The 26,185-nt window shown below is 47.5% G+C and overlaps 1 protein-coding gene across 1 annotated transcript in view; it reads left to right on the top strand.

Annotated features, from left to right (window-relative positions):
* LOC124008338 (roundabout homolog 1-like) overlaps positions 1-26,185 on the top strand; it is a 223,192-nt gene that overhangs the window by 76,536 nt on the left and 120,471 nt on the right. The window contains 1 exon segment of the mRNA XM_046319510.1: positions 22,293-22,619. Within this exon segment, the coding sequence (XP_046175466.1) occupies positions 22,293-22,619 (327 nt within the window).

Genomic DNA, 26,185 nt, shown 5'->3' with positions numbered 1-26,185 from the left:
AGTGAGGTTCTAAGCTATAAACAAGGACCTAATAGTGACCTACGTTATGCTGTGTTTGTTTTTGGAGCGTCAATATCAGCTTTTCCCCTAAATAAACTGTGGCTGAATACAGAGTGGAACCCATTGAGCAGTGCCGACCCAGGTGGAAATGTTTCATCAAATAAAAGGCTGTTCCCCTCACCCATTGCCCCTAGCCGGTTTCCTACAGGGAGCCTCCTGTGGTCAGAGGGAGAGGGTCTGACTAACCACTCTCCCATCCCCACCCCCCCGGTCTTGTCCCCCTCGCCTTGTCTATGTGGGAGTCTAAACCAAGCCCTCAGGACTCCCCGACGCATCTACATTCTTTTAAATCCCCTGGAATTCATTATAGTGTTCTCGACATCAGCTGAACGTTTACTAAAACACAACTATTAGGCAGCTTCACACCCTGGATGGGAGGGTTTACACATAACCTTGTATGTTTACAGAATAAATCTAATATAATGCGATAGGGTTGCAACCCACACACTCAGGGCACCTAGAGACAAGTACCCCTCATCTCATCATACAAGATTGTTTATTTAACCTGACAGAACCCACCTTGACAGATTGATTCATAATTAGCTTCATACTTGACCCTCTTCTTGTCCTCCCTCTCCCTCTCCCTCTCCCTCTCCCTCTCCCTCTCCCTCTCCACCTCCTCCCATACCCTTCCTGACAGCACAGTGACAGAACTCAGACAACATGCCCTCCTCTCTAGGTTCAATTAGCACCCACTGTTCTAGGGCTAAGCTCATCATTAAGAGTTCCCCCCAACATATCACAAACCACCCACCTGCCCCAGTTGGATTTCAATGGGAAATTAGCTGTATTAGATAGTCTATGGTTAATGGAGGATTACGTGTGTGTGGAAGGAATGATGTTTTCAAATGTCAGCTGTAAAATGCCATGGTGATAGCAGGTCAATAGCAGTTGCTGATATTCATTTGGTTCTGTGTAAACTCTTTCAGTTCTATAAAGGTGCCTATCGATTAATGGACTAAATATGAGATCAGTACTCTTCTCACACACACACGCACGCACGCACACACACACACACACACTAGTGATTAGCTTGGCTCTTTGACTAATTAAACCCAGGATTAGAGCTAATCAGGATGTGTGAAACAGCTCAGTCTCGTTAGGGATGATAGGCGAGGAATGCACATTATCCCTGTACCACACACTCAATCCTCCTGCACTCTCCCCCTCGCTTAGCCAGTCATTGGTGACACACCAGATACACAGTTCAAAGCTTTCAAGGGAAGACTGAATCCTAATGAATAGCGTTCCCATTTGTGCCATTCTCTTTTATTAAAGAGACCAAAACACACTTAATTTGCAGATCTATGATGAGCCAGTAGCTGTAATGCTGGGGCCTGGGATCCATTGATAAGCATGTGCAATGAGTCAAGCTGAAGGCTCCAATAGTTCCCATAATTATTTGTGATTGAATACACCCCTGCTGCATTATACCTGCCCCCATCCCACCCCACTATTCTTACCCTAAACCCCAGCAGCTTTGTGATCATGCCCCTCTCATCTGAATGAGGAAGAGAAAGCGAGGGGGGTCCGGACTGGGAGTCAATGCGGTGGTGTCACGATAAGCTGAGATCAGCCTGTCGATGTGCATCAGGGACACTTTCTATTAGATTTCGACAGAATTCTGCTGCATACGTGTTGATTCTCCACTTTAAAATCCATGCATTACCATGTTAAGGAGTCTGGACTCTTGAGTCTTTAAGGAGTCAGTCTCTGTCATAATGTCGTTCCCATGGAATAAATGAATTTGAAACACTATGGAGAATATAGCTTGGTAGACTGTCTTGGTATACTGTAATTGTGAACATTCTTCTGTTGTGTTTGGAGCTCTTGGCTCCTCCATTGTGGCGGTGGTTCAACCAGATGGATGGATAAACCATCCCAATCATAGCTCCAGTCCCGAGAGGCTGGCATCATTCCTGGTCTGGTCTGGCCTGGGCCCAGCATGGTGTGGTCGGTATGCTCTACCACAGCCTCTCTCCATCACATCAAATCAAGTCCCATCCTACCAGCTCCTGTCCTCCAGCCACTCGTCACCTAACATGGCTGATTTGAGTTACCCTGCAGTCTTAGAGGGAGTGAGTGAGAGTGCCTCATCAGCAGCAGCAGTATAGTATTGTGCCCTGAGGGCTAACCTTGTTATCACACAGAGTGGACATGCCTATCCTCAGCTTAATTAACCAGAGGTTGACCTTGTAATGGAGCCTCAGCCTGCCTGACCTATCTGGAGCCAGTCTCCTCTCCTAGCAGAGCAGCACTCAGTACGGACGAACGGACGGACGGACACCATGTCTGGAGGCTTCTAATTAAGAGCTGGAATGAAAGGGGATTTCATTAGTGAGGGAGGGAGATAGTTGCTGTACGACGTGGGAGTGATTGAGTCAGTATGTGTGTTTGTGTATAGAGTTTGTATGTGTACTGTGTGTGTGTGGGCGTTTGTGGGCCTATACGGTTTCTGTGTACAGTGTTTGTTATAGTGTGTGTGTGTGTCCATGTGCGTACGTGTGTGTGTTATAAAGCGTGGGTGTGCGCAGCATTTCAGGTGGAGCCCGAGATAGGGGCCAGGAACAGGCTTGTCTGTTTGGCTTGTTCAGCCATACACACTTGAATGCAGCAGATACAAAAGACATGAATACGTATCTCTCATCTATTCAGTCTAATGCACACATCACAAATACTTCACCGCTGAGTGATCATAACAATATCCTCCTGTTCCTGTATGGTCTGCAGTAAGCTGATGATGATGGCTATTGTTCCTCCTCTGCAGTAGAAGTAGCAGTGCACTCAGTCCGTCTCTCTCAGGCTGGGTTACAGTACATCCAGAGCCCTTCTCGTCTCTCTCCCCGAATATAAAAGTCCAGAGTTGAGTAACGACCACAGTGTGTGGCGATCCGCCAGCCCCTCCATTGCAGAGGCGCTCAAACTGCTACTTCAAGCTAAATTTGATGCCTTTGTGACTATCTGAAATTGAAACCTTACCTCATCGGAAGAAATTGCTCCAGGGTGATGGGGGTGGTGGGATTGGGGGTGGAGGGAGTGACGGGGGTGAAGGGGGTGGGGATCAGAGCTGTTGAGTGGTGCTGTCTCTGACATTCGTGGTCTCTGGTGGTTGTGTGTGGAAATAATGAACTCATGAGAGATCCAGGCCGAGGATCAGTGGCTGTGTGGATGAGCTCCTTGATAAAAGGGAACTTCATTAATCTCACTGACATTTGCTCCCATAGAACACCGCTCCGCACCGGGCTCAGCTCAGCAGCAACACACCTTGGTTTCACCTCGAAACGTTCAAACCCGCAGTGTCTCTGACACACACACGCACAATAGTGTACCGCTGCTTCTGACAACATGATGTCTTGTACGATTCATAATAACGCATGGTTGATATTTTTCGATTCAAGGCCCCGACATAATAGTCGATTTGATGGGAGGTTATGCAGGGTTGCGTGGCTGCTGTATAATGAGTGTCCTGCAGTGCAAATGTCATAAGCCCATAATCCTACCACCTCTAGCCACATGGAGTCCACTCCATCCACACGGCCTCATCTTTCACTGAACCCACCCACTGCTGTTAGAGCATAGATTGCTGTCTCTCAGTTTCTCTGTCTCTCTACACTCACACATACATCACGCAAAGTGCCTATAGGAATCCCTTAATACCAGCATGCAGTGTGCGAGGGGAGAGAGAAAGGGAGATGCGATACAATAGGAGATGTCATCTAGTCGAGGGGGAAGAGATGTCCTGGGGGGTTGGGGGGTGATTGACATTAGCAGAATTCCTGTGGATTCAGGTTGGGTAATTATAGAGCTCTAGGAAGGACTATTCTTCACCATAATGAACTGACTTCTCTATGGCAGGGCACTGCATCGCTGGACTGTGTGTTTTATTGCCACTCTTCCCTCTGTAATTCTTTTTTATTGACAGTCTCAAAGGTCAAATTGTTTTGCAGATGTGTTGTGTTTGAGGGATGGTTCCATAGCATATACCACAGTAGGAGAAGACTGGATAAGAGGGATGAGGGCCTCTCTAATGTGGACTGGGTCAGAGTGGGGATGAAGGCTCAGTTGTTTCCAGCCTTAATCACTCATAAAGACTGGTGTGAGTCCTGGGAGTGAGATGGGAGTTATAATGTGTGGTTCATAAGCTCACAACCTCAGCCCCCAGGGTAGATTTGTCTCAGCTCCCAGTCCCAGTGTGGATCTCCCAGTTTCCAGTCCATCTAATGACTAACTGTGGCCGTGGCCAGGCTAGGGGAACACTTATCTGTCCCCTAGGCCCCCCCCCCTCCAACAGAAGTGAATGTCTTTTTAACGATGTCCCAGCCATGCGCTTTACTGTGGCTGTATTGATAGAAAATGCCTCCTCCAGCTGAATTTGCCCCTCATTAATTTCCCATCCTAATATTTATGTTGCCTTGTTAAGCACGCGTTAAATCCCAATGCCATTTTCCCAAAGATCCCTTCATTCCGCCAGACTGCTCCCGGGGTTGTTTTCCCCTCCCTCCCTCCCTCCCTCCCTCCCTCCCTCCCTCCCTCCCTCCCTCCCTCCCTCCCTCCCTCCCTCCCCCTCCCTCCCTCCCTCCCTCCCCCTCCCTCCCTGCCTCCGTGCCCCTCGTCTGGGATCAGCCTCCTCTGGAAACAGCAGCCTTCTCGGAATCTCAATCCTGCCTTGGATTTATGATGCCATTTAATTCCCATTCAGGCCAATAACATCAAGGGCTCCGAAAATTCATTCTGCTGTTCCACAGGACCTTGGAAATAGCTTCCGTAGACCGGCCACGGTGAGAGAGTTGTTTCAAGTTGTAAAAGGGTGTTTGTGTGGTTGTGTGTGTTTGTGATGGGGATTATAGAAGTGGGGATATGCCATCCTGAGTGGGCTATGGTTCTATGCTGCTGTGTAAATGACTTGGTGCACAGTGCTGCTCAGGCCGTCTCCTCACAGTGTGACAGAGAGTTGACATCTGGCTGCCGCTGCCAAGGGCGTCATTAAGATCTAAAATACATGCTGTTCATGCTGACACACACACCAGTGGTGGTCGGTGCCGTTTCAGATGAGGGAGGAGGATATTATTTTTCATAAGCCTGGCCTTATTTCTATTACACCATATTGAATGACTGTCATTCATATTCCATTCATCCACCTCAATGTAACAGCAATAAGTTTACATGATACTCTAATTTTCCCTATACCCATCATGAGTTTGCTACAACCTAGCCTATTAATAAATGTAGGTGCACATAGGTTGAGAGAAGAGTTTGCGGTGGGAGACAGTGACATGTTCAATACCTTCTTGCACATTCTTGCCTGCATCTAGCTGATCATAGGGTGTAATCATTAGTCCAAATTCAGACAAATTCAGGTACGTTTATCGCCGTTTCGTTTGATTCCGTCTCGGAAACGTTTTTCAACAGAATCGGCAGAATGAATACACCCCTGATCACAGTTCACTTTTATAGCAGCCACATTGTATTTCTTCTCGCATCTATGCACTCGTCTCCTCTCACCTTTTCCCTTTGTCGTTTGTGGACTGCTGTATGTGACGTTTCAAAGCCAAACCATATCATAACTGCTACACACAGCCTACATCGTTGTCCCTATATTAGCTAAAGTAATGTCATAATCAACATAGCTAATAGAACTAACGCGTTAGTAAATCCGCTGCAATCGTGCAGTAAGACATTTACATTACATTTAAGTAATTTAGCAGACACTCTTATCCAGAGCGACTTACAAATTGGTGCATTCACCTTATGACATCCAGTAGAACAGTCACTTTACAATAGTGCATCTAAATCTTAAAGGGGGGGGGGTGAGAAGGATTACTTATCCTATCCTAGGTATTCCTTAAAGAGGTGGGGTTTCAGGTGTCTCCGGAAGGTGGTGATTGACTCCGCTGTCCTGGCGTCGTGAGGGAGTTTGTTCCACCATTGGGGGGCCAGAGCAGCGAACAGTTTTGACTGGGCTGAGCGGGAACTGTACTTCCTCAGTGGTAGGGAGGCGAGCAGGCCAGAGGTGGATGAACGCAGTGCCCTTGTTTGGGTGTAGGGCCTGATCAGAGCCTGGAGGTACTGAGGTGCCGTTCCCCTCACAGCTCCGTAGGCAAGCACCATGGTCTTGTAGCGGATGCGAGCTTCAACTGGAAGCCAGTGGAGAGAGCGGAGGAGCGGGGTGACGTGAGAGAACTTGGGAAGGTTGAACACCAGATGGGCTGCGGCGTTCTGGATGAGTTGTAGGGGTTTAATGGCACAGGCAGGGAGCCCAGCCAACAGCGAGTTGCAGTAATCCAGACGGGAGATGACAAGTGCCTGGATTAGGACCTGCGCCGCTTCCTGTGTGAGGCAGGGTCGTACTCTGCGGATGTTGTAGAGCATGAACCTACAGGAACGGGCCACCGCCTTGATGTTAGTTGAGAACGACAGGGTGTTGTCCAGGATCACGCCAAGGTTCTTAGCGCTCTGGGAGGAGGACACAATGGAGTTGTCAACCGTGATGGCGAGATCATGGAACGGGCAGTCCTTCCCCGGGAGGAAGAGCAGCTCCGTCTTGCCGAGGTTCAGCTTGAGGTGGTGATCCGTCATCCACACTGATATGTCTGCCAGACATGCAGAGATGCGATTCGCCACCTGGTCATCAGAAGGGGGAAAGGAGAAGATTAATTGTGTGTCGTCTGCATAGCAATGATAGGAGAGACCATGTGAGGTTATGACAGAGCCAAGTGACTTGGTGTATAGCGAGAATAGGAGAGGGCCTAGAACAGAGCTCTGGGGGACACCAGTGGTGAGAGCGCGTGGTGAGGAGACAGATTCTCGCCACGCCACCTGGTAGGAGCGACCTGTCAGGTAGGACGCAATCCAAGCGTGGGCCGCGCCGGAGATGCCCAACTCGGAGAGGGTGGAGAGGAGGATCTGATGGTTCACAGTATCGAAGGCAGCCGATAGGTCTAGAAGGATGAGAGCAGAGGAGAGAGAGTTAGCTTTAGCAGTGCGGAGCGCCTCCGTGATACAGAGAAGAGCAGTCTCAGTTGAATGACTAGTCTTGAAACCTGACTGATTTGGATCAAGAAGGTCATTCAGAGAGAGATAGCGGGAGAGCTGGCCAAGGACGGTACGTTCAAGAGTTTTGGAGAGAAAAGAAAGAAGGGATACTGGTCTATAGTTGTTGACATCGAAGGGATCGAGTGTAGGTTTTTTCAGAAGGGGTGCAACTCTCGCTCTCTTGAAGACGGAAGGGACGTAGCCAGCGGTCAGGGATGAGTTGATGAGCGAGGTGAGGTAAGGGAGAAGGTCTCCGGAAATGGTCTGGAGAAGAGAGGAGGGGATAGGGTCAAGCGGGCAGGTTGTTGGGCGGCCGGCCGTCACAAGACGCGAGATTTCATCTGGAGAGAGAGGGGAGAAAGAGGTCAGAGCACAGGGTAGGGCAGTGTGAGCAGAACCAGCGGTGCCGTTTGACTTAGCAAACGAGGATCGGATGTTGTCGACCTTCTTTTCAAAATGGTTGACAAAGTCATCGGCAGAGAGGGAGGAGGGGGGGGGAGGAGGATTCAGGAGGGAGGAGAAGGTGGCAAAGAGCTTCCTAGGGTTAGAGGCAGATGCTTGGAATTTAGAGTGGTAGAAAATGGCTTTAGCAGCAGAGACAGAGGAGGAAAATGTAGAGAGGAGGGAGTGAAAGGATGCCAGGTCCGCAGGGAGGCGAGTTTTCCTCCATTTCCGCTCGGCTGCCCGGAGCACTGTTCTGTGAGCTCGCAATGAGTCGTCGAGCCACGGGGCGGGAGGGGAGGACCGAGCCGGCCTGGAGGATAGGGGACATAGAGAGTCAAAGGATGCAGAAAGGGAGGAGAGGAGGGTTGAGGAGGCAGAATCAGGAGATAGGTTGGAGAAGGTTTAAGCAGAGGGAAGAGATGATAGGATGGAAGACGAGAGAGTAGCGGGGGAGAGAGAGTGAAGGTTGGGACGGCGCGATACCATCCGAGTAGGGGCAGTGTGGGAGGTGTTGGATGAGAGCGAGAGGGAAAAGGATACAAGGTAGTGGTCGGAGACTTGGAGGGGAGTTGCAATGAGGCTAGTGGAAGAACAGCATCTAGTAAAGATGAGGTCGAGCGTATTGCCTGCCTTGTGAGTAGGGGGGGAAGGTGAGAGGGTGAGGTCAAAAAAGGAGAGGAGTGGAAAGAAGGAGGCAGAGAGGAATGAGTCAAAGGTAGACGTGGGGAGGTTAAAGTCGCCCAGCACTGTGAGAGGTGAGCCGTCCTCAGGAAAGGAGCTTATCAAGGCATCAAGCTCATTGATGAACTCTCCGAGGGAACCTGGAGGGCATTAAATGATAAGGATGTTAAGCTTGAAAGGGCTGGTAACTGTGACAGCATGGAGTTCAAAGGAGGCGATAGACAGGGGAGAAAGAGAGAATGACCACTTGGGAGTGATGAGGATCCCGGTGCCACCACCCCGCTGACCAGAAGCTCTCGGGGTGTGCGAGAACACGTGGGCGGACGAAGAGAGAGCAGTAGGAGTAGCAGTGTTGTCTGTGGTGATCCATGTTTCCGTCAGTGCCAAGAAGTCGAGGGACTGGAGGGAGGCATAGGCTGAGATGAACTCTGCCTTGTTGGCCGCAGATCGGCAGTTCCAGAGGCTACCGGAGTCCTGGAACTCCACGTGGGTCGTGCGCGCTGGGACCACCAGATTAGGGTGGCCGCGGCCACGCGGTGTGGAGTGTTTGTATGGTCTGTGCAGAGAGGAGAGAACAGGGATAGACAGACACACAGTTGACAGGCTACAGAAGAGGCTATGCTAATGCAAAGGAGATTGGAATGACAAGTGGACTACACGTCTCGAATGTTCAGAAAGTTAAGCTTACGTAGCAAGAATCTTATTGACTAAAATGATTAAAATGATACAGTACTGCTGAAGTAGGCTAGCTGGCAGTGGCTGCGTTGTTGACTTTGTAGGCTAGCTGGCAGTAGCTGCGTTGTTGACACTACACTAATCAAGTCGTTCCGTTGAGTGTAATAGTTTCTGCAGTGCTGCTATTCGGGGGCTAGCTGGCTAGCTAGCAGTGTTGTTTACGTTACATTGCGTTAAAAGAACGACAATAGCTGGCTAGCTAACCTATAGAATCACTCTAGACTACACAATTATCTTTGATACAAAGACGGCTATGTAGCTAGCTACGATCAAACAAATCAAACCGTTGTACTGTAATGAAATGAAATGAAAATGTGATACTACCTGTGAATGCGACCGGGTTGTTGAGTCCTATTCGGTAGACGTTGGCTAGCTGTTGGCTAGCTGTTGGCTAGCTGTCGGCTAGCTGTTGGCTAGCTGTTGGCTAGCTAGCAGAGTCTCCTACGTTAAGGACGACAAATAGCTGGCTAGCTAACCTCGGTAAATTAAGATAATCACTCTAAGACTACACACTCTAAACCACACAATTATCTTGGATACGAAGACAGCAAAGACAGCTATGTAGCTAGCTAACACTACACTAATCAAGTCGTTCAGTTGAGTGTAATAGTTACTACAGTGCTGCTAATCGGTGGGCGTTTGCTAGCTGGCTAGCTGGCTAGCTGCTGGGCAAATAGCAGTGAAGACTACGTTAGGACGACGAAATACGATAATTATGCAATTATCTTTGATACAAAGACGGCTATGTAGCTAGCTAAGAAGAAATTGCTAAGATTAGACAAATCAAACCGTTGTACTATAATGAAATGTAATGAAATGTAATGAAAAAGTTATACTACCTGCGGAGCGAAGTGCCGATGCGACCGCTCGCTCCAACCCGGAAGTACATCTTCCGGGGCCATCTTAAGACTGTTAAGATGGCCCCGAAGAGGATGGCTGACATTATACATGCTCCTAACCAACTGTGCTATTTTTTTTGTGTTGTTAGTATTGTACTTATTTTGTACGTAATGTTGCTACTACAATCTCTTATGACCGAAAATAACTTCTGGACGTCGGAACAGTGATTACTCACCTCGAACTGGAAGAAGCTTTTTCTTTTAACGAGATCGAAGAGAAGGATATTCTGCTTTTCTGGGAACAGGCCCAAATCCCCGTCATTTGCATGAAAAAGGACGGAGGAGAAAAAGGGGGCGGAGGTTGGGCTGCCTTCTGAGAATTCGTAGGCGAGCGAATTGCCATCTGTTTTTATTGGCTAACGTGCAATCATTGGGGAAAAAATTATGACCTACGATTAAGATTATCCTATCAACGGGACATTAAAAACTGTAATTTCTTATGTTTAACCGAGTCGTGGCTGAACGACGACACAAATAATATAGAGCTTGCGGGTTTTTCAATGCACCGACAGAACAGAGAAGCTATGTCTAGTAAGACGAGGGGTGGGGATGTGTGTCTATTTCTCAATAACAGCTGGTGCAAGATGTCTAATGTTAAAGAAGTCTCGAGGTATTGCTCACCTGAGGTAGAGTACCTCATGATAAGCTGTAGACCCCACTATCTACCAAGAGAGTTCTCTTTTATATTATTCGTAGCTGTCTATTTACCACCACAGACCAATGCTGGCACTAAGGCAGCACTCAACTAACTCTATAAGGCCATTAGCAAACAAGAAAATGCTCATCCAGAAGCGACGCTGGTCGGATGTGGCAAGGCTTGAAAAATATTACGGACTACAAAGGGAAAACCAGATGCGAGCTGCCCAGTGACATTGCTTCAAGGCAAGCACACATGCACGAGAGCACCAGTGTTCTGGATGACGGTGTGATAACACTCTTGGTAGCCGATGTGAGCAAGACCCTTAAACAGGTCATCATTCACAAAGCCGAGGGGCCAGACAGATTACCAGGACGTGTACTTAAAGCATGCACGGACCAACTGGGAAGTGTATTCACTGACATTTTCAACCTCCCCCTGATCAAGTCTATAATACCTACATGTTTCAAGCCGACCACCATAGACCCTGTGCCCAAGGAAGCGAAGGTAACCTGCCTAAATGATTACCGCCCCGTAGCACTCACGTCGGTAGCCATGAAGTGCTTTGAAAGGCTGGTTATGGCTCACATCAATAGCATCCTCCCAGATAGCCTAGACCGACTCCAATTCGCAGACCGCCCCAACAGATCCACAGATGACGCAATTTCAATCTCACTTCACACTGCCATTTCCCACCCGGACAAAAGGAAGACCTATGTGACAATGCTGTTCATTGGCTACAGCTCAGCATTCAACACCATATTGCCCACGAAGCTGATCACTAGGCTAAGGACCTTGGGATTAAACACCTCCCTCTGCAACTGGATCCTGGACTTTATGATGGGCCGCCCCCAGGTGGTAAGGGTAGGCAACAAACACGTCTGCCACGATGATCCTCAACACTGTGGCCCCTCAGGGGTATGTACTTAGTCCCATCCTGTACTCCCAGTTCTCCCACGACTGAGTGGCCAAACACGACTCCAACACCATTGTTAAGTTTGCTGACGACACAACAGTGGTAGGCCTGATCACCGACAATGTTGAGACAGCCTATAGGAAGGAGGTCGGAGAACTGACAGTGTGGTGCCAGGACAACAACCTCTACCTCAATGTGATCAAGACAAAGGAACTGATCATGGACTACAGGAAAAGGCGGGCTGAACAGGCCCCCATTAACATCGATGGGGCTGTAGTGGAGCGGGTCGAGAGTATCAAGTCCCTTGGTGTCCACATCACCAATGATCTATCATGGTCCAAACACACCAAGACAGTCGTGAAGTGAGCACAACAAAACCTTTTCCCCCCAGGAGACTGAAAAGTTTGGAATGGGTCCCCAGATCCTCAAAAAGTTCTACAGCTACACCATCGAGAGCATCCTGACCAGTTGCATCACCACCTGGTATGGCAAGTGCCCGGCATCTGACTGTAAGGTGCTACAGAGTGTAGTGCGTACGGCCCAGTACATCACTGGGGCCAATCTTCCTGCCATATAATTGGTGGTGTCAGAGGAAAGACCATAAAATTGTCAGACTCCAATCACCCAATTGTTTTCTCTGCTACCACACAGCAAGCGGTACTGGAGGGGTACCCCCCCCCACACACACACACATACACACCTTTGTTTTGTACACTGCTGCTACTCACTGTTAATTATCTATGCATAGTCACTTCACCCCTATCTACATATACAAATTACCTCAAATTACCCCACGCACACTGACTCGGTACCGGTACCCCCTGTATATAGCCTCATTATTGTTATTTAATTGTGTTACTTTTTATTATTTTTTACTTTAGTTTATTTGGTAAATATTTTCTTAAGTGTTTTTGAACTGCATAGTTGGATAAGGACTTGTAAGTAAGCATTTCATGGTAAGGTCTACACTGTATTTGGCACATTGATTTGAGTCAGCAAGCAGTTTAGCACTTACACTGCCGGGCCCCGGTGGCAATAAATTAGTAAAACCAAAAGCTTACCTTGACTTGGAAGAGTTGTGAAATATGGAAAGCTTTTGACGATTTGGCGGGCCTGTTTGAGACTGCTCTCTCTATAAACTCTTATGTTATTGCACATACACACACATACATTTACACATTATCTCACTACTTTGCTTTTCGAACCAAACTTCATTTTTCTCCCTTACTTAGTATCCTGCACGTTGCGCCTCTGTGAAGTGCACGGTGAACAGAATAGCAGCAGCAGGGAGTTGACCAAGACCTGTGCGTTTGCTCTCTTTCCTGAGGGTGCTCTGCTCCCACTGTGTGTGTGTGTGTGTGTGTGTGTGTGTGTGTGTGTGTGTGTGTGTGTGTGTGTGTGTGTGTGTGTGTGTGTGTGTGTGTGTGTGTGTGTGTGTGTGTGTGTGTGTGTGTGTGTGTGTGTGTGTGTGTGTGTGTGTGTGTGTGTGTGTGTGTACACGCGCACACATGCTCAGCTAGAGGCCATAACAGTGAAAATTTCTTCACAATTCACAATAATCACAATTATTTTCATTTCCCAGCCATGTTTACGAGTGACTTATAAGGAGAGACTGTGTGTGGCACCACTGCTCCTGTCAATGGGAATTTATAGAGAGAGTGGTTGTACACACCTTTCCCACAAGGACATACGCACATTCCTCTCCCGCATACCTGAGTGAATGACAGTGTTCAGCTGTTCATTTAATTGTAGTTTATACAGCCTGAGAGTATTTCACTATAAAGACCCTGAGTGTGTGACTGTGTGTGTATGTCTGGAATATGTGTCTGGAAGGCATGGGAAACACAGACTGTGAAGTAGTGGGTCACTTGACATTGTCCTGGTTGACTTTGAAGTTACTGGTATGGAGAGGACAGAATCCATTTGTTATGGCCTTATTTGACCACATTTCCCATTGGGGTGATTTGATGTGCATCCCCTGGGTGAGGTCAGGCATATAGTGAGTACTTGGTCAGTGGAGAGGTGTAGTAACCAACAGATGAATGAATATTTCAACACGTGTGATTACCCAGAAACACTGCTCTGCTCCTGCACATCCTTTGATGTTCTGCTGAATCCACATTTGCCAGAACTCATTATAAAATTGGCCAGGGAAGAGATAGAGAGGGGGGAAAGAGAGAAAGATAGAGAGGGGAGGGGGGGGTGAAGAGAGGATGGTCTTATTAACTTCTTCATTCTGGTTCCACTCAGAGAGTTCTTAGTCAACTTTCCTCCAATTTCCTCCACTTAACGTCTGGAGCGGAGCAGCCTCTCTCTCTGATTTCCAGTGAACTTCCTCACACAACCTGATCCTGTCAATTCCCATCACATCCCCAATCCACATCCAGGGCAGTATTCCATGCCAGCACTGAACCTTTCCCCTGGATACCATCCTGGTTTTCCCTGTTTGTTCCCATCCCAGATCCCAGCCGGTGACGTCTGGTAAACAACCCCTGAGGGATGAGGTCATTAAGTATAGGATATGGGGTTCTCCCCAGCGTTAGGCTTGACAAAATACTAAAACCTTCTCAGGAGACAGAGACACTGACCTAATTCAAGACCACAACCTATGAGCTCTGTAAAAGAATCGCAAGTAGAGTCAATTTAAAAAAACACCAAACCATAAACAAAACAAAACACCAAACCATAACAAAACACCAAACCACACACAAAACACCAAACCACAACAAAACACCAAACCATAACAAAACACCAAACCACAACAAAACACCATACCACAACAAAACACCAAACCACAACAAAACACCAAACCACAACAAAACACCAAACCACAACAAAACACCAAACCACAACAAAACACCAAACCATAACAAAACACCAAACCACAACAAAACACCAAACCATAACAAAACACCAAACCATAACAAAACACCAAACCATAACAAAACACCGAACCACAACAAAACACCAAACCATAACAAAACACCAAACCACAACAAAACACCAAACCACAACAAAACACCAAACCACAACAAAACACCAAACCACAACAAAACACCAAACCACAACAAAACACCAAACCACAACAAAACACCAAACCATAACAAAACACCAAACCATAACAAAACACCAAACCATAACAAAACACCAAACCACAACAAAACACCAAACCATAATATTTTGTTGTCTTGTTCTTGTTCTTCTAAATAACTGTCTGTGTTGTATTAGCCTTAGAGACGGTCGACCTCTCTCTCCAAACGAGTGATGTTGTTAAAAGGCTTAGACCAGTGACTAGGTACCAGCCAGCTCCAAATCTCTGTCAGACCAATTAGAGTGTGTCAGTAATCCTTGGCCTAGCCTGCGGATCACAACAAGGCAGCTAACAGACTTCTATGGACACATAAGAATATTTTAACAAGCAGAGTCCTTTAGCCCTCTGTTATATAGCCCTTATACTCCTTCCTCCCTTCTCATACCTGCCTGCTCTCATTAGGCCTGGATAGTTTGCTACCAGCTTTCGTCATAGTGACATATGGTATTATGCAAAGGAATTAGGGAGTTTGAGAGTAGATATTTATCTAGTTAAATTGTGTGTATTGTACACTGAGTGTACAAAACATTAGGAACACCTGCTCTTTCCATGACATAGACTGACCAGGTGAATCCAGGTGAAAGCTATGATCCCTTATTGGTGTCACCTGTTATATACTCTTCAGTCAGTGTAGATGAAGGGGAGGAGACAGGTTAAATAGGTATTTTTAAGCCTTGAGACAATTGAGACATGGATTGTGTATGTGTGCCAGTCAGTGTGAATGGGCAAGACAAAATATGTAAGTGCCTTTTGAACGGGGTATGGTAGTAGGTCCCAGGCACACCGGTTTGAGTGTTTCAAGAACTGCAACGCTGCTGGCATTCTCACGCTCAACCGTTTTCTGTGTATCAAGAATGATCCACCAGCCAAAGGACATCCAGGCAACTTGGCACAACTTTGGGAAGCATTGGAGTTAACATGGGCCTGCTTCTCTGTGGAACACCTTGGAGAGTCCATGCCCTGATGAACTGAGGGTCAACTCAATATTAGGAAGGTGTTCCTAATGTTTGGTATACTCAGTGTAACTTTCTATATGTGTTGCATGTGAGTACTGAGTGTTATGTTTGCTGTGTTTGTGTGTGTCCACTGTTATGATAGATAGTGAGAAGACCATTGAGGTTCATTGTGATCCATTTTAAAGAATCCATTTCCCTCCTATTCCTGTCCATGACATTTGGCCAAAGGGGTGAGAGGGGAGTATGCACAGATTATATTACTTTTTGCCACAGTATCATCCCACCTGACACACATAGACAATCAATCCCATGTCACCCCAGGCATGGATTTACTTTACCTGCCATCTCAGTCCTGATTGGCCAGGACTCTCCATGTGATGGGATGATGTCATACCCGGCGTCACCAGTACCAGGGGGTGACATAGAGGCTAAAGCATTCCACACGTGTCAATGTCACCAACCGCAACTCAAGTACCTGGGTTAGGGGAACCAGCGAGTAGACAATAATGTGCATTGTTTAAGGAGTGCTTTTAGAGGGCCTGGTGTGTGTGTGAAGCTGGGCCAGAAACTGTAACCCAACGCTACACCTCCTCACACTGCAGCTAGTGGAACGGCTTTATCGCCAGATCAGTTTTCATGGCTCATTCCCTGTGTGTGTGTGTGTGTGTGTGTGTGTGTGTGTGTGTGTGTGTGTGTGTGTGTGTGTGTGTGTGTGTGTGTGTGTGTGTGTGTGTGTGTGTGTGTGTGTGTGTGTGTGTGTGTGTGTGTGTGTGTGTGTGTGTGTGTGTGTGTGTAATAATGTGGTTTTCTACCTGTGAAGGAGTTACTTTACATTGAGAGATGGCTGCCAGTGTAAGCCCCAGTGCAGTGCTTGGATTTGCGGTTGATATCTCATCTCTTTAAGTGGTGTGTTTGCATCACCCCGCTCATGGCATCACACCATGTTCGGTAAACTGAGAAACAGGAACGTAAAGGACATCCTCGGGATGTCCTGATTCAGCCCCACCAACGGAATCGCGAAACCACACTTGATCGCAGCGGTGTAATATTCAGCATATGCTCAGACAGTCACTGCCTGGTCCTTCTGGCGGTTGTATTACGATGAGGATGCCTGTTTTGACTTTCATTCATTCATTCAGTTAATTCATCCACTTATTCATTCATCCTTACACACATTACCTGGGTAGAAGGTGTGCTGGAATCAGATCTTCTTCCCAGTCAGTGGGCAAACAATTCTATGGTCTCCTGCTTGGTTTTATCTAATGGCATATGTGTGATTTCACATTCTATTTGTCTGTTCCTGGAAAGAGAACCCAGGGCAGTTCTGAAAAGACAGAGGAGATTCACCTCTGCCATCCTCCCTCTTTCACTCTCTCCTCGGATCCTCTCTCATATTCCCCTTGTTATCCCCTCATCCTTCACACCAAAGCTGATTCCCGTCACTACAGCAGAACAGCCTCAGGGATGATTGACAGACATAAGAAGTAAGTGTATGTCTGGCATAGCTGTTACAAATGACCTTTGGTGAGTGTGTGTGTGTGTGTGTGTGTGTGCTTGTTGATTGCGTGCTGTCTTGCTGCTGGGTCTTTGCAGATAAAGCCTGGTCTTGCTGAAGGCCACCTGTGGCAGGGCGATACACCAGCCAGCTCAGGGAGCTTCTCCAACCCTTAGGCACAAACCCAACACAATTAAAACAAGCAAAACAACAAGCGTGCAGAGAATAGGCAACAGGGGAGCCTGGTTGCCTTTCTCCTCACAATTTATTATATCCTTCTGAATATGTCTGCACGGAGTGTTAATTGTAATTCAAATGAAATATGTATGATTTTGCCCTGTGGCTAGGTTGTTGGTTTGCTGTCTTTTCACCTTGGAGTTGTTTGTGTGTGGATGTATTTGTGTTTGGGTTTGTGTGTATTCATTTGAAATGCTTGACGGCGCCCTCTCACCTGCCTTCGAAAACACCCCATAATTATGCTGTGCATTGTTTCAGGATTGCAAGACTCAATTAGATCCGTGTTCTCAGGAAGACAAGACAATCTTTCTAGGTTCTCTGACCTGGTATGTTTTAAATGTTATCCAGTGGCCAGAATACTGATCCTTACTGGGAAAGCAAAGAGTAGTGTTGTCACAATACCAGAATTTTGACTTATCGATACCAGGATTAGTATCACGATATTCGATACCGTCACGATAATTGACACCAACATGATACCATGGCAAAAACATGTTTTGCATGTTAGCCAAAGTCACAGAATGGCATTTAATCCAGACAGATCTTTCGAGTTCAGTATCATTACATTGGAAATGTTTTTGACTTTTGTACCATTCTAACTACACATTTGAATGGTAAATATCTTGATAAACTGGGTAAATCAAGATGTAGCCTAGGTCTTTTTACAATACAGGTGAACGCATATTCAATAGAAGTGTGTGAATGCATATTATTATTATTATTAGTTATTGAGCTTGTTTTGGCTGATTTCATGAGGCTACAGATGAAAAACTATCTGTTTACCTTCCATTTGGGACTACTTTTCTTGTACTGATCAACAACATTTGAATATAATAAGAAATCTCTTATTTTATAAAAGTGTGCGCTGTCTCTTTAAGACCCATAAAGTCATTCACATACAGAGTCAGTTCGAGGCTTGATCAAAGATGATCTTGACTTGGAGAGGCGTAAGGCGGTGGGAGACGAAGTGAATGAATAACATTTTTGGTGACAATCATCTTTGTAAGCAGTCAAATGTTGTGTTGTGGTACTAGGGTAGTGAATTGGCTTCAGCTGTTAGCTAACAAGGACAGTTAGCCTTCAAAGCTGGACGTTACCGGTATCTTCTTGTATTCTAGTGTTCTAGCCTGTTCTGGATATTGTTTTGGGAACAGTAATTAGCCGTTTCAACATTTCTACATGCCGTGGTGCGTTATTCAAGAGTGTCAACTTCTGTGCAGCATAAGTGATGATGCAGCCCAGACTCCCAGTGAGTTCAGTGGTTCCTCATGTCAGGCTAGATCTAGCAAGAAGTAAGCGGAGCAGGGCATGGTGCTCTCACACTATAAGGGGACATCAGCTACACTGAAAGACGGACTTGATCCTCTCTCAATCAGTAGACGACATGAGACACATTTGAGAGAAGTACCCGAATGTAACAAAAAGTATAGTACCAAGTATCAAGAAAGTGCCAGCGTTTCGGTATACCATGCAACACTAGGAAAGAGTACTGTACCACTTGGCCCTCTGTCCCATCTTACTTCCCGAAGGCCCCACTGATGAAGTGAAGAGGTTATCGATCTTCCCATAGATCAGCCTCTTGTTTCCCTCTACCTACAACCTAATGGGGGATATGGGGTGCAGTGTGTGTGTGTGTGTGTGTGTGTGTGTGTGTGTGTGTGTGTGTGTGTGTGTGTGTGTGTGTGTGTGTGTGTGTGTGTGTGTGTGTGTGTGTGTGTGTGTGTGTGTGTGTGTGTGTGTGTGTGTGTGTGTGTGTGTGTGTGTGTGTGTGTGCGTGTGTGTGCGCGTGTGTGTGTGTGATTCAGGGTGAGGCTGACTGGAAGTAGCAGTTGATCGATCTGCATGCTTCTTTCAGTGAAATTCCCAGCAACACCCATCCAGTGAGGACTGTGTCTAGAATTCTGTTGAGCCAGTGGAATTACATACTGCACTGTAGTCATAGCATCTCTGTTGTATATCATCACTCTTTGTTGTACATTTTTACTATTTTCTACATTGTAGAATAATAACGATATGCCTCTCCCGTTGCCCACTGCCTGTCCCGCTGCCTAATGCCTGTCCCGTTGCCCAATGCCTGTCCCGCTGCCCAATGCCTGTCCCGCTGCCCAATGCCTGTCCCGCTGCCCAATGCCTGTCCCGTTGCCCAATGCCTGTCCCGCTGCCCAATGCCTGTCCCGCTGCCCAATGCCTGTCCCACTGCCCAATGCCTGTCACGCTGCCCAATTCCTGTCCCGTTGCCCAATGCCTGTCCCACTGCCCAATGCCTGTCCCTCTGCCCAATGCCTGTCCCGCTGCCCAATGCCTGTCCCGTTGCCCACTGGCTGTCCCGCTGCCTAATGCCTGTCCCGTTGCCCAATGCCTGTCCCGCTGCCCAATGCCTGTCCCGCTGCCCAATGCCTGTCCCGCTGCCCAATGCCTGTCCCGTTGCCCAATGCCTGTCCCGCTGCCTAATGCCTGTCCCGTTGCCCAATGCCTGTCCGGCTGCCCACTGCCTGTCCCGTTGCCCAATGCCTGTCCCGCTGCCCAATGCCTGTCCGGTTGCCCACTGCCTGTCCCGCTGCCCAATGCCTGTCCCGCTGCCTAATGCCTGTCCGGCTGCCCATTGCCTGTCCCGCTGCCCAATGCCTGTCCCGCTGCCCACTGCCTGTCCCGCTGCCCAATGCCTGTCCCGTTGCCCACTGCCTGTCCCGCTGCCTAATGCCTGTCCGGCTGCCCACTGCCTGTCCCGTTGGCCAATGCCTGTCCCGCTGCCCACTGCCTGTCCCGTTGCCTAATGCCTGTCCGGCTGCCCACTGCCTGTCCCGCTGCCCAATGCCTGTCCCGCTGCCCACTGCCTGTCCCGCTGCCCAATGCCTGTCCCGTTGCCCACTGCCTGTCCCGCTGCCTAATGCCTGTCCGGCTGCCCACTGCCTGTCCCGCTGCCCAATGCCTGTCCGGCTGCCCACTGCCTGTCCCGCTGCCCACTGTCTGTCCCGCTGCCTAATGCCTGTCCCGCTGCCTAATGCCTGTCCCGCTGCCTAATGCCTGTCCGGCTGCCTAATGCCTGTCCGGCTGCCTAATGCCTGTCCCGCTGCCCACTGCCTGTCCCTCTGCCCACTGCCTGTCCCGCTGCCCACTGCCTGTCCCGCTGCCTAATGCCTGTCCGGCTGCCCACTGCCTGTCCCGCTGCCTAATGCCTGTCCGGCTGCCCACTGCCTGTCCCGCTGCCCACTGCCTGTCTCGCTGCCCACTGCCTGTCCCGCTGCCTAATGCCTGTCCGGCTGCCCACTGCCTGTCCCGGTGCCTAATGCCTGTCTGGCTGCCCACTGCCTGTCCCGCTGCCCACTGCCTGTCTGCCCAGTTCCCAATCTGCCAGCCTCTGCAGCTTTGCACCACTTAACCAGCAGAATGCTAATGTGTTATTCCTTAAATAAATATCCCCTGATATATATATAAAATAAATAATTTAGTAGGGAGGATTGAACCCCATGACAGACCATGGGAACACTTCAAAGCCTTCTTTAATGAAACACACTGGACCAGCAGTGTTCTCTTCCTCTCTCTCTCAGAGATCCAGAGATATTCTGTTACAGTCAGCAGACCAAAGGGCATCGCTGCGTTACTGTGCCGACAGCAGGATCAAAGACTTTGATGCAGGCTTCTGACAAACAGTAGTTGATTAATAGCTAGACCCGGCCGCTTCGCAAGAGAGAATCGGCCATAATCGCTTTAGCTGTGTTCAATATGATCAAATTCCTTCAGCAGGGTTGTAGATGTTTCAAAGTAAACATCTCTCTCTCTCTCTCTCTCTCTCTCTCTCTCTCTCTCTCTCTCTCTCTCTCTCTCTCTCTCTCTCTCTCTCTCTCTCTCTCTCTCTCTCTCTCTCTCTCTCTCTCTCTCTCAATTTAAATTTAAATTCAATTTCTCTCTTATCTACATGGAGAAAGAGCCTTGGAAACTATAATATAGTCCATATTGAAAACGGCATTAATAGCATTAGATTTTCCCTCTTATAGTCACTTTATAGCTCAGAACATACTGATATCATACTCTCACAGCTGTAAACCAATTGTTGTTTTCCTAGTGGAGGTTTTAGGGAAGATGTTTTTACTAAGATATGCCAAAAACAAGGCCTCTGTTCGTCAACTCGGCTCACTGCTGTGTTTTGGCTCCTGGGACTCCGGGCCCTTAACCAATACAGAAACGTTGTGTCTGCCCCGTGACAATGTGTGTTAATTAGAATGTCCGACAGGATTACAGTTGGTACAATCACCGGCACAGCAATGATAATGCACTGTGTCTAATTACTGTAAACCTACTGCTGCTGCTGAAGGGAACAACTGCCGAGACTGATGTGTACTGTAGGTACTGCTGGATGTGTGCATTAGTGGCTCAGTGTGGCTTCCTAATCATTGGAGATATGTATAGCTAGTGTGTGTATTGTATGTGTGTAAGAGATTTGTGTCTGTGTGATTAATATAGTCTCCACGTAGTTTCTAATTCCCCAGACTCTAATAAGCTAGTTCTTCTGATACAGTTTTGTGTGTGTTAAAAAAGGGGTAGGCCCAGGCCTATGGGCGATGGGTAGTGCTGTGGTCATATCCAAGTGGGAAGGTGGTATTCGCCACATACGCCTGGGAAATAACAGCTTGAATGCTCCTCCAACTGGTAATTACTAGTGGGGAAACTCGTCTATCATCCATGAGCTCCAACTTCTCCCACATTCTGACCTCTGACGTCACTTACTATGGAAATTACCTTGATAACAGCATTTCCAAGACATTATTTATAAAAGCAATCTATTCGTATATTTTTTTAACACTATAATTTGTTTACAAGCATTTGATAGCTGTAATTTTAGCTTATGGTTGACGCAGCCTGTTGGCCATTATTTGGCAAATAGCCAATGGGTGCAAAGCACGTGAACTTCACAACTGGTCACGACCACCTTCCCACTTGGTTATGAATGCAGCATTAGGCTCAGGGTGGATAAGGCTGAGGAATTAATTCATGTGACAGAGTGATGTTTGGGACATGACATGAGCTACTGATTGTCATTGTGCTTGTGGCCAGGGATTGCTCCAACATACATGCAATGTACATCTCATGTCATATTTCCTCTTTTCTCAGGCTCTCGTCTTCGTCAGGATGACTCCCCTCCCCGGATAGTGGAGCACCCCTCTGACCTCATTGTGTCCAAGGGGGAGCCAGCCACCCTCAACTGCAAGGCGGAGGGGCGTCCTGCCCCCACGGTGGAGTGGTACAAGGACGGGGAGCGTGTGGAGACGGACCGGGACAACCCCCGTTCCCACCGCATGCTGCTGCCCAGCGGCTCCCTCTTCTTCCTACGTATCGTCCACGGCCGACGCAGCAAGCCAGACGACGGCAGCTACGTGTGTGTGGCCCGTAACTACCTGGGCCAGGCCGTCAGCCACAACGCCTCGCTGGAGGTAGCCAGTAAGTAATGCTCTCTGTCTGTCTCGGTGGTGGTGGTGGGTCAAAGCCGTGTGGGTTGTTGTATCAACTATCAGCAACAAAGTAGGCATGCTGACGATAGCTATTTGCTTTATATCAAAGGATGTAGATGGAATATATAGATGTAAGTGATGGCTATCACTGCTTTATAACACTGAAGTCAGTGGTGTTAATAATTACAGACATCAGTCATTCATTAGATGTCTGGATACGACAATCTCTTAAAGGAGAAGTTTACTCCAAATCCATAAAACTCCCAAGTGATTCCATACATTGAAACGAGATCAGTGGAGTTTGCCCCCCCCCCCCAACCCTCCTCCATGTAGTGATGTACTGAAACAGCTGAAAAATAGGTCACGTGACTTGTGATGTTGCTGGATGCAGGCCCCACTCTGCACGTTGCCAGTGAATTAATTATTCAGAAATCCACGATGTGTGGCCAAATTCATTGTTTTATTGAAAGTGTGTGGCCAAAGAAGCTATTTTTGTTAAAAGTACTATTGGTTTTGAGTCAGGACATGTGTACTTTTCCACCTAAAAGATTTGGCATTATTTTATGTAGCCGATTGCCACAGTAGTGGAGAAATGCGCTCTCGGGAATCCCTTCTTTGTAGAAACTGCACATTATGCCCTTATTCACAGATGCATGTTTTTTGGGGTGGTGAAGTAGAGACAGCATTACACATTAGATATAAAAAATAAACAACAACCTAGAAATATGTCTAATGACGAAATACTTGCAAGTGAAGAAAAAGACTGCTGGAGGGGCGCCGATGGTGTCGTCAAACTGTATGTATTCAGACTAAGAATTGAGGCAAACTGAGCTTCAGGTGGCCTCCGCCCCTCTAGCCACCGAAGCCACAGCAAGATCTGGTAGCAGTAGCTGCCTAGGATCGACACAGACTGGTGGTGCAGTTGGGGCAATTGCGCTCCAATTCCACGAATGAGGAATGTTTGTGCTGCAGAGAATTCAAATAAGTGACTACAATTCTTACAGACATCTAGGAACGTAATGATGATGAGAGCAGTTAGCGACCACTGAGATTTATCTGCCCACATCAACGGTCCTGAAAAAAATAAATGGTGACGCACCCCTGTTCCAGCTGGGCCAAATGGACAGTTATCTAACGAGTAAGTATCTAAACTTTTCTTTACTGAATGATCGCTTATCATCAACCTCTATGAGCGCGACCGTTAGTGAGTTTATTTTTTCACATTAGCCAAAAAAAACACTTTTTAATCATCACAATGTTTTTGGTGTATTCTATTCTTCAATGTAAGGTGACACAATGTGGGACCGAACACCAGCTTGCTCTTGCTGCCAACTCTTTATCCGCTTTTTGTAACTAACTTTACCTGCGATATGTCTAACTCTTATCATCTTTTTCACCAGCTCCTTCTCTCGCCCCCAAAAAAATGTAATCTGTGAGATCAAGCTCCGTGTAAGGGCACGTCTCTTAATCATACATTTACTGGCAATGGAACAGAGCGAGGCCTGCATCCGGCAATGACACAAGTCATGTGAGAGAGAGAGAGAGAGAGAGAGAGAGAGAGAGAGAGAGAGAGAGAGAGAGAACTCCACTAAACTAGTTTCAATGTATGGAATCACTTGGTAGTTTCTGTATTTTTGGTAAACTTCTCCCTTAAAGGAGGATGTTCAAGGTCACCAACCACAGGACCAAACGAGCCCAGTCAAGAGCCTTGGACCAGAATAGACCGTGAAGTCATGTTGTCTGATGGTGATGACAGGTCTAGCTCTCACTCACTCTCTCTCTCTCTTTCGCTCTCTCTATCTTAGCCTTTGAAGAACACTGTGTTATGTCTTTGGGGGCAACTAAGGTGACTACAGCCCTGCCAGACAGAGAGACAGCTTGAAATGCCAAGGTTTTTATGAGGCTGCATCTGAGCCTGCATAGACTTTACCTGGAGACATTCCAATGACACTAATAACTCAACTGGCCCCTTACCGGACAGTTGTAACTATCTGCAGAGCATGGCAGTCTACCAGCCTGCCTAGACAGTTTATCTAGGCTGTTTATCCTTTTATCATTGTTGTTTGTCTTCTTCCCTCCTAACGCAGGGTCAAACAAGGTGATTTGTAAGTCGCTCTGGATAAGAGCGTCTGCTAAATGACTTAAATGTAAATGTAAATACACTGATTAATAAAAAAACATTAAGAACACCTGCTCTGATCAGGAGAATCCAGGTGAGAGCTATGATCCCGTATTCATGTCACTTGTTAAATCCAATTCAGTCAGTGTAGATGAAGGGGAGGAGACAGGTTAAAGAAGGATTTTTAAGCCTTCAATTGAGACATGGATTGTGTATGTGTGCCATTTAGAGGGTGAATGGGCCAGACACTAAATGTAAGTGCCTTTGAATGGGGTATGGAAGTAGGTGCCAGGCGTGCCGGTTTGTGTGAAGAACTGTAATGCTGCTTGGTTTTTCATGCTTAACATTTTCCCGTGTGTATCAAGAATGGTCCACCACCCAAAGGACATCCAGCCAACTTGACACAACTGTGGGAAGCATTGTAGTCAACATGGGCCAGCTTCTCTGTGGAACGCTTACGACACCTTGTAGAGTCCATGCCCTGACAAATTGAGGCTGTTCTGAGGGCAAAAATGTGGGGTGCAACTCAATATTAGGAAGGTGTTCCTAACGTTTTGTACACTCATTGTATGGTCTATTTAGCAGTTATTTTGACTTTAAAATTATTTTCTATCTAGTTTGATCCTTTCTTCTGACTTCATAACTACCTGTACAACCCCAGGGAGAGAGAGCAGTGGTCCTCTCTTCTGACTTCATAACTACCTGTACAACCCCAGGGAGAGAGAGAGCAGTGGTCCTCTCTTCTGACTTCATAACTACCTGTACAACCCCAGGGAGAGAGAGAGCAGTGGTCCTCTCTTCTGACTTCATAACTGCCTGTACAACCCCAGGGAGAGAGAGAGCAGTGGTCCTCTCTTCTGACTTCATAACTACCTGTACAACCCCAGGGAGAGAGAGAGCAGTGATCCTCTCTTCTGACTTCATAACTGCCTGTACAACCCCAGGGAGAGAGAGAGCAGTGATCCTCTCTTCTGACTTCATAACTACCTGTACAACCCCAGGGAGAGAGAGAGCAGTGATCCTCTCTTCTGACTTCATAACTACCTGTACAACCCCAGGGAGAGAGAGAGCAGTGGTCCTCTCTTCTGACTTCATAACTACCTGTACAACCCCAGGGAGAGAGAGAGCAGTGATCCTCTCTTCTGACTTCATAACTGCCTGTACAACCCCAGGGAGAGAGAGAGCAGTGATCCTCTCTTCTGACTTCATAACTACCTGTACAACCCCAGGGAGAGAGAGAGCAGTGGTCCTCTCTTCTGACTTCATAACTGCCTGTACAACCCCAGGGAGAGAGAGAGCAGTGATCCTCTCTTCTGACTTCATAACTACCTGTACAACCCCAGGGAGAGAGAGAGCAGTGGTCCTCTCTTCTGACTTCATAACTGCCTGTACAACCCCAGGGAGAGAGAGAGCAGTGGTCCTCTCTTCTGACTTCA

Source organism: Oncorhynchus gorbuscha, linkage group LG02 (genome assembly GCF_021184085.1).
Source record: "Oncorhynchus gorbuscha isolate QuinsamMale2020 ecotype Even-year linkage group LG02, OgorEven_v1.0, whole genome shotgun sequence".
Classification (NCBI taxonomy): Eukaryota; Metazoa; Chordata; class Actinopteri; order Salmoniformes; family Salmonidae; genus Oncorhynchus; species Oncorhynchus gorbuscha.
Note: the sequence above shows the minus strand (reverse complement) of the source record. Positions and strands in the feature narration are given on the sequence as shown.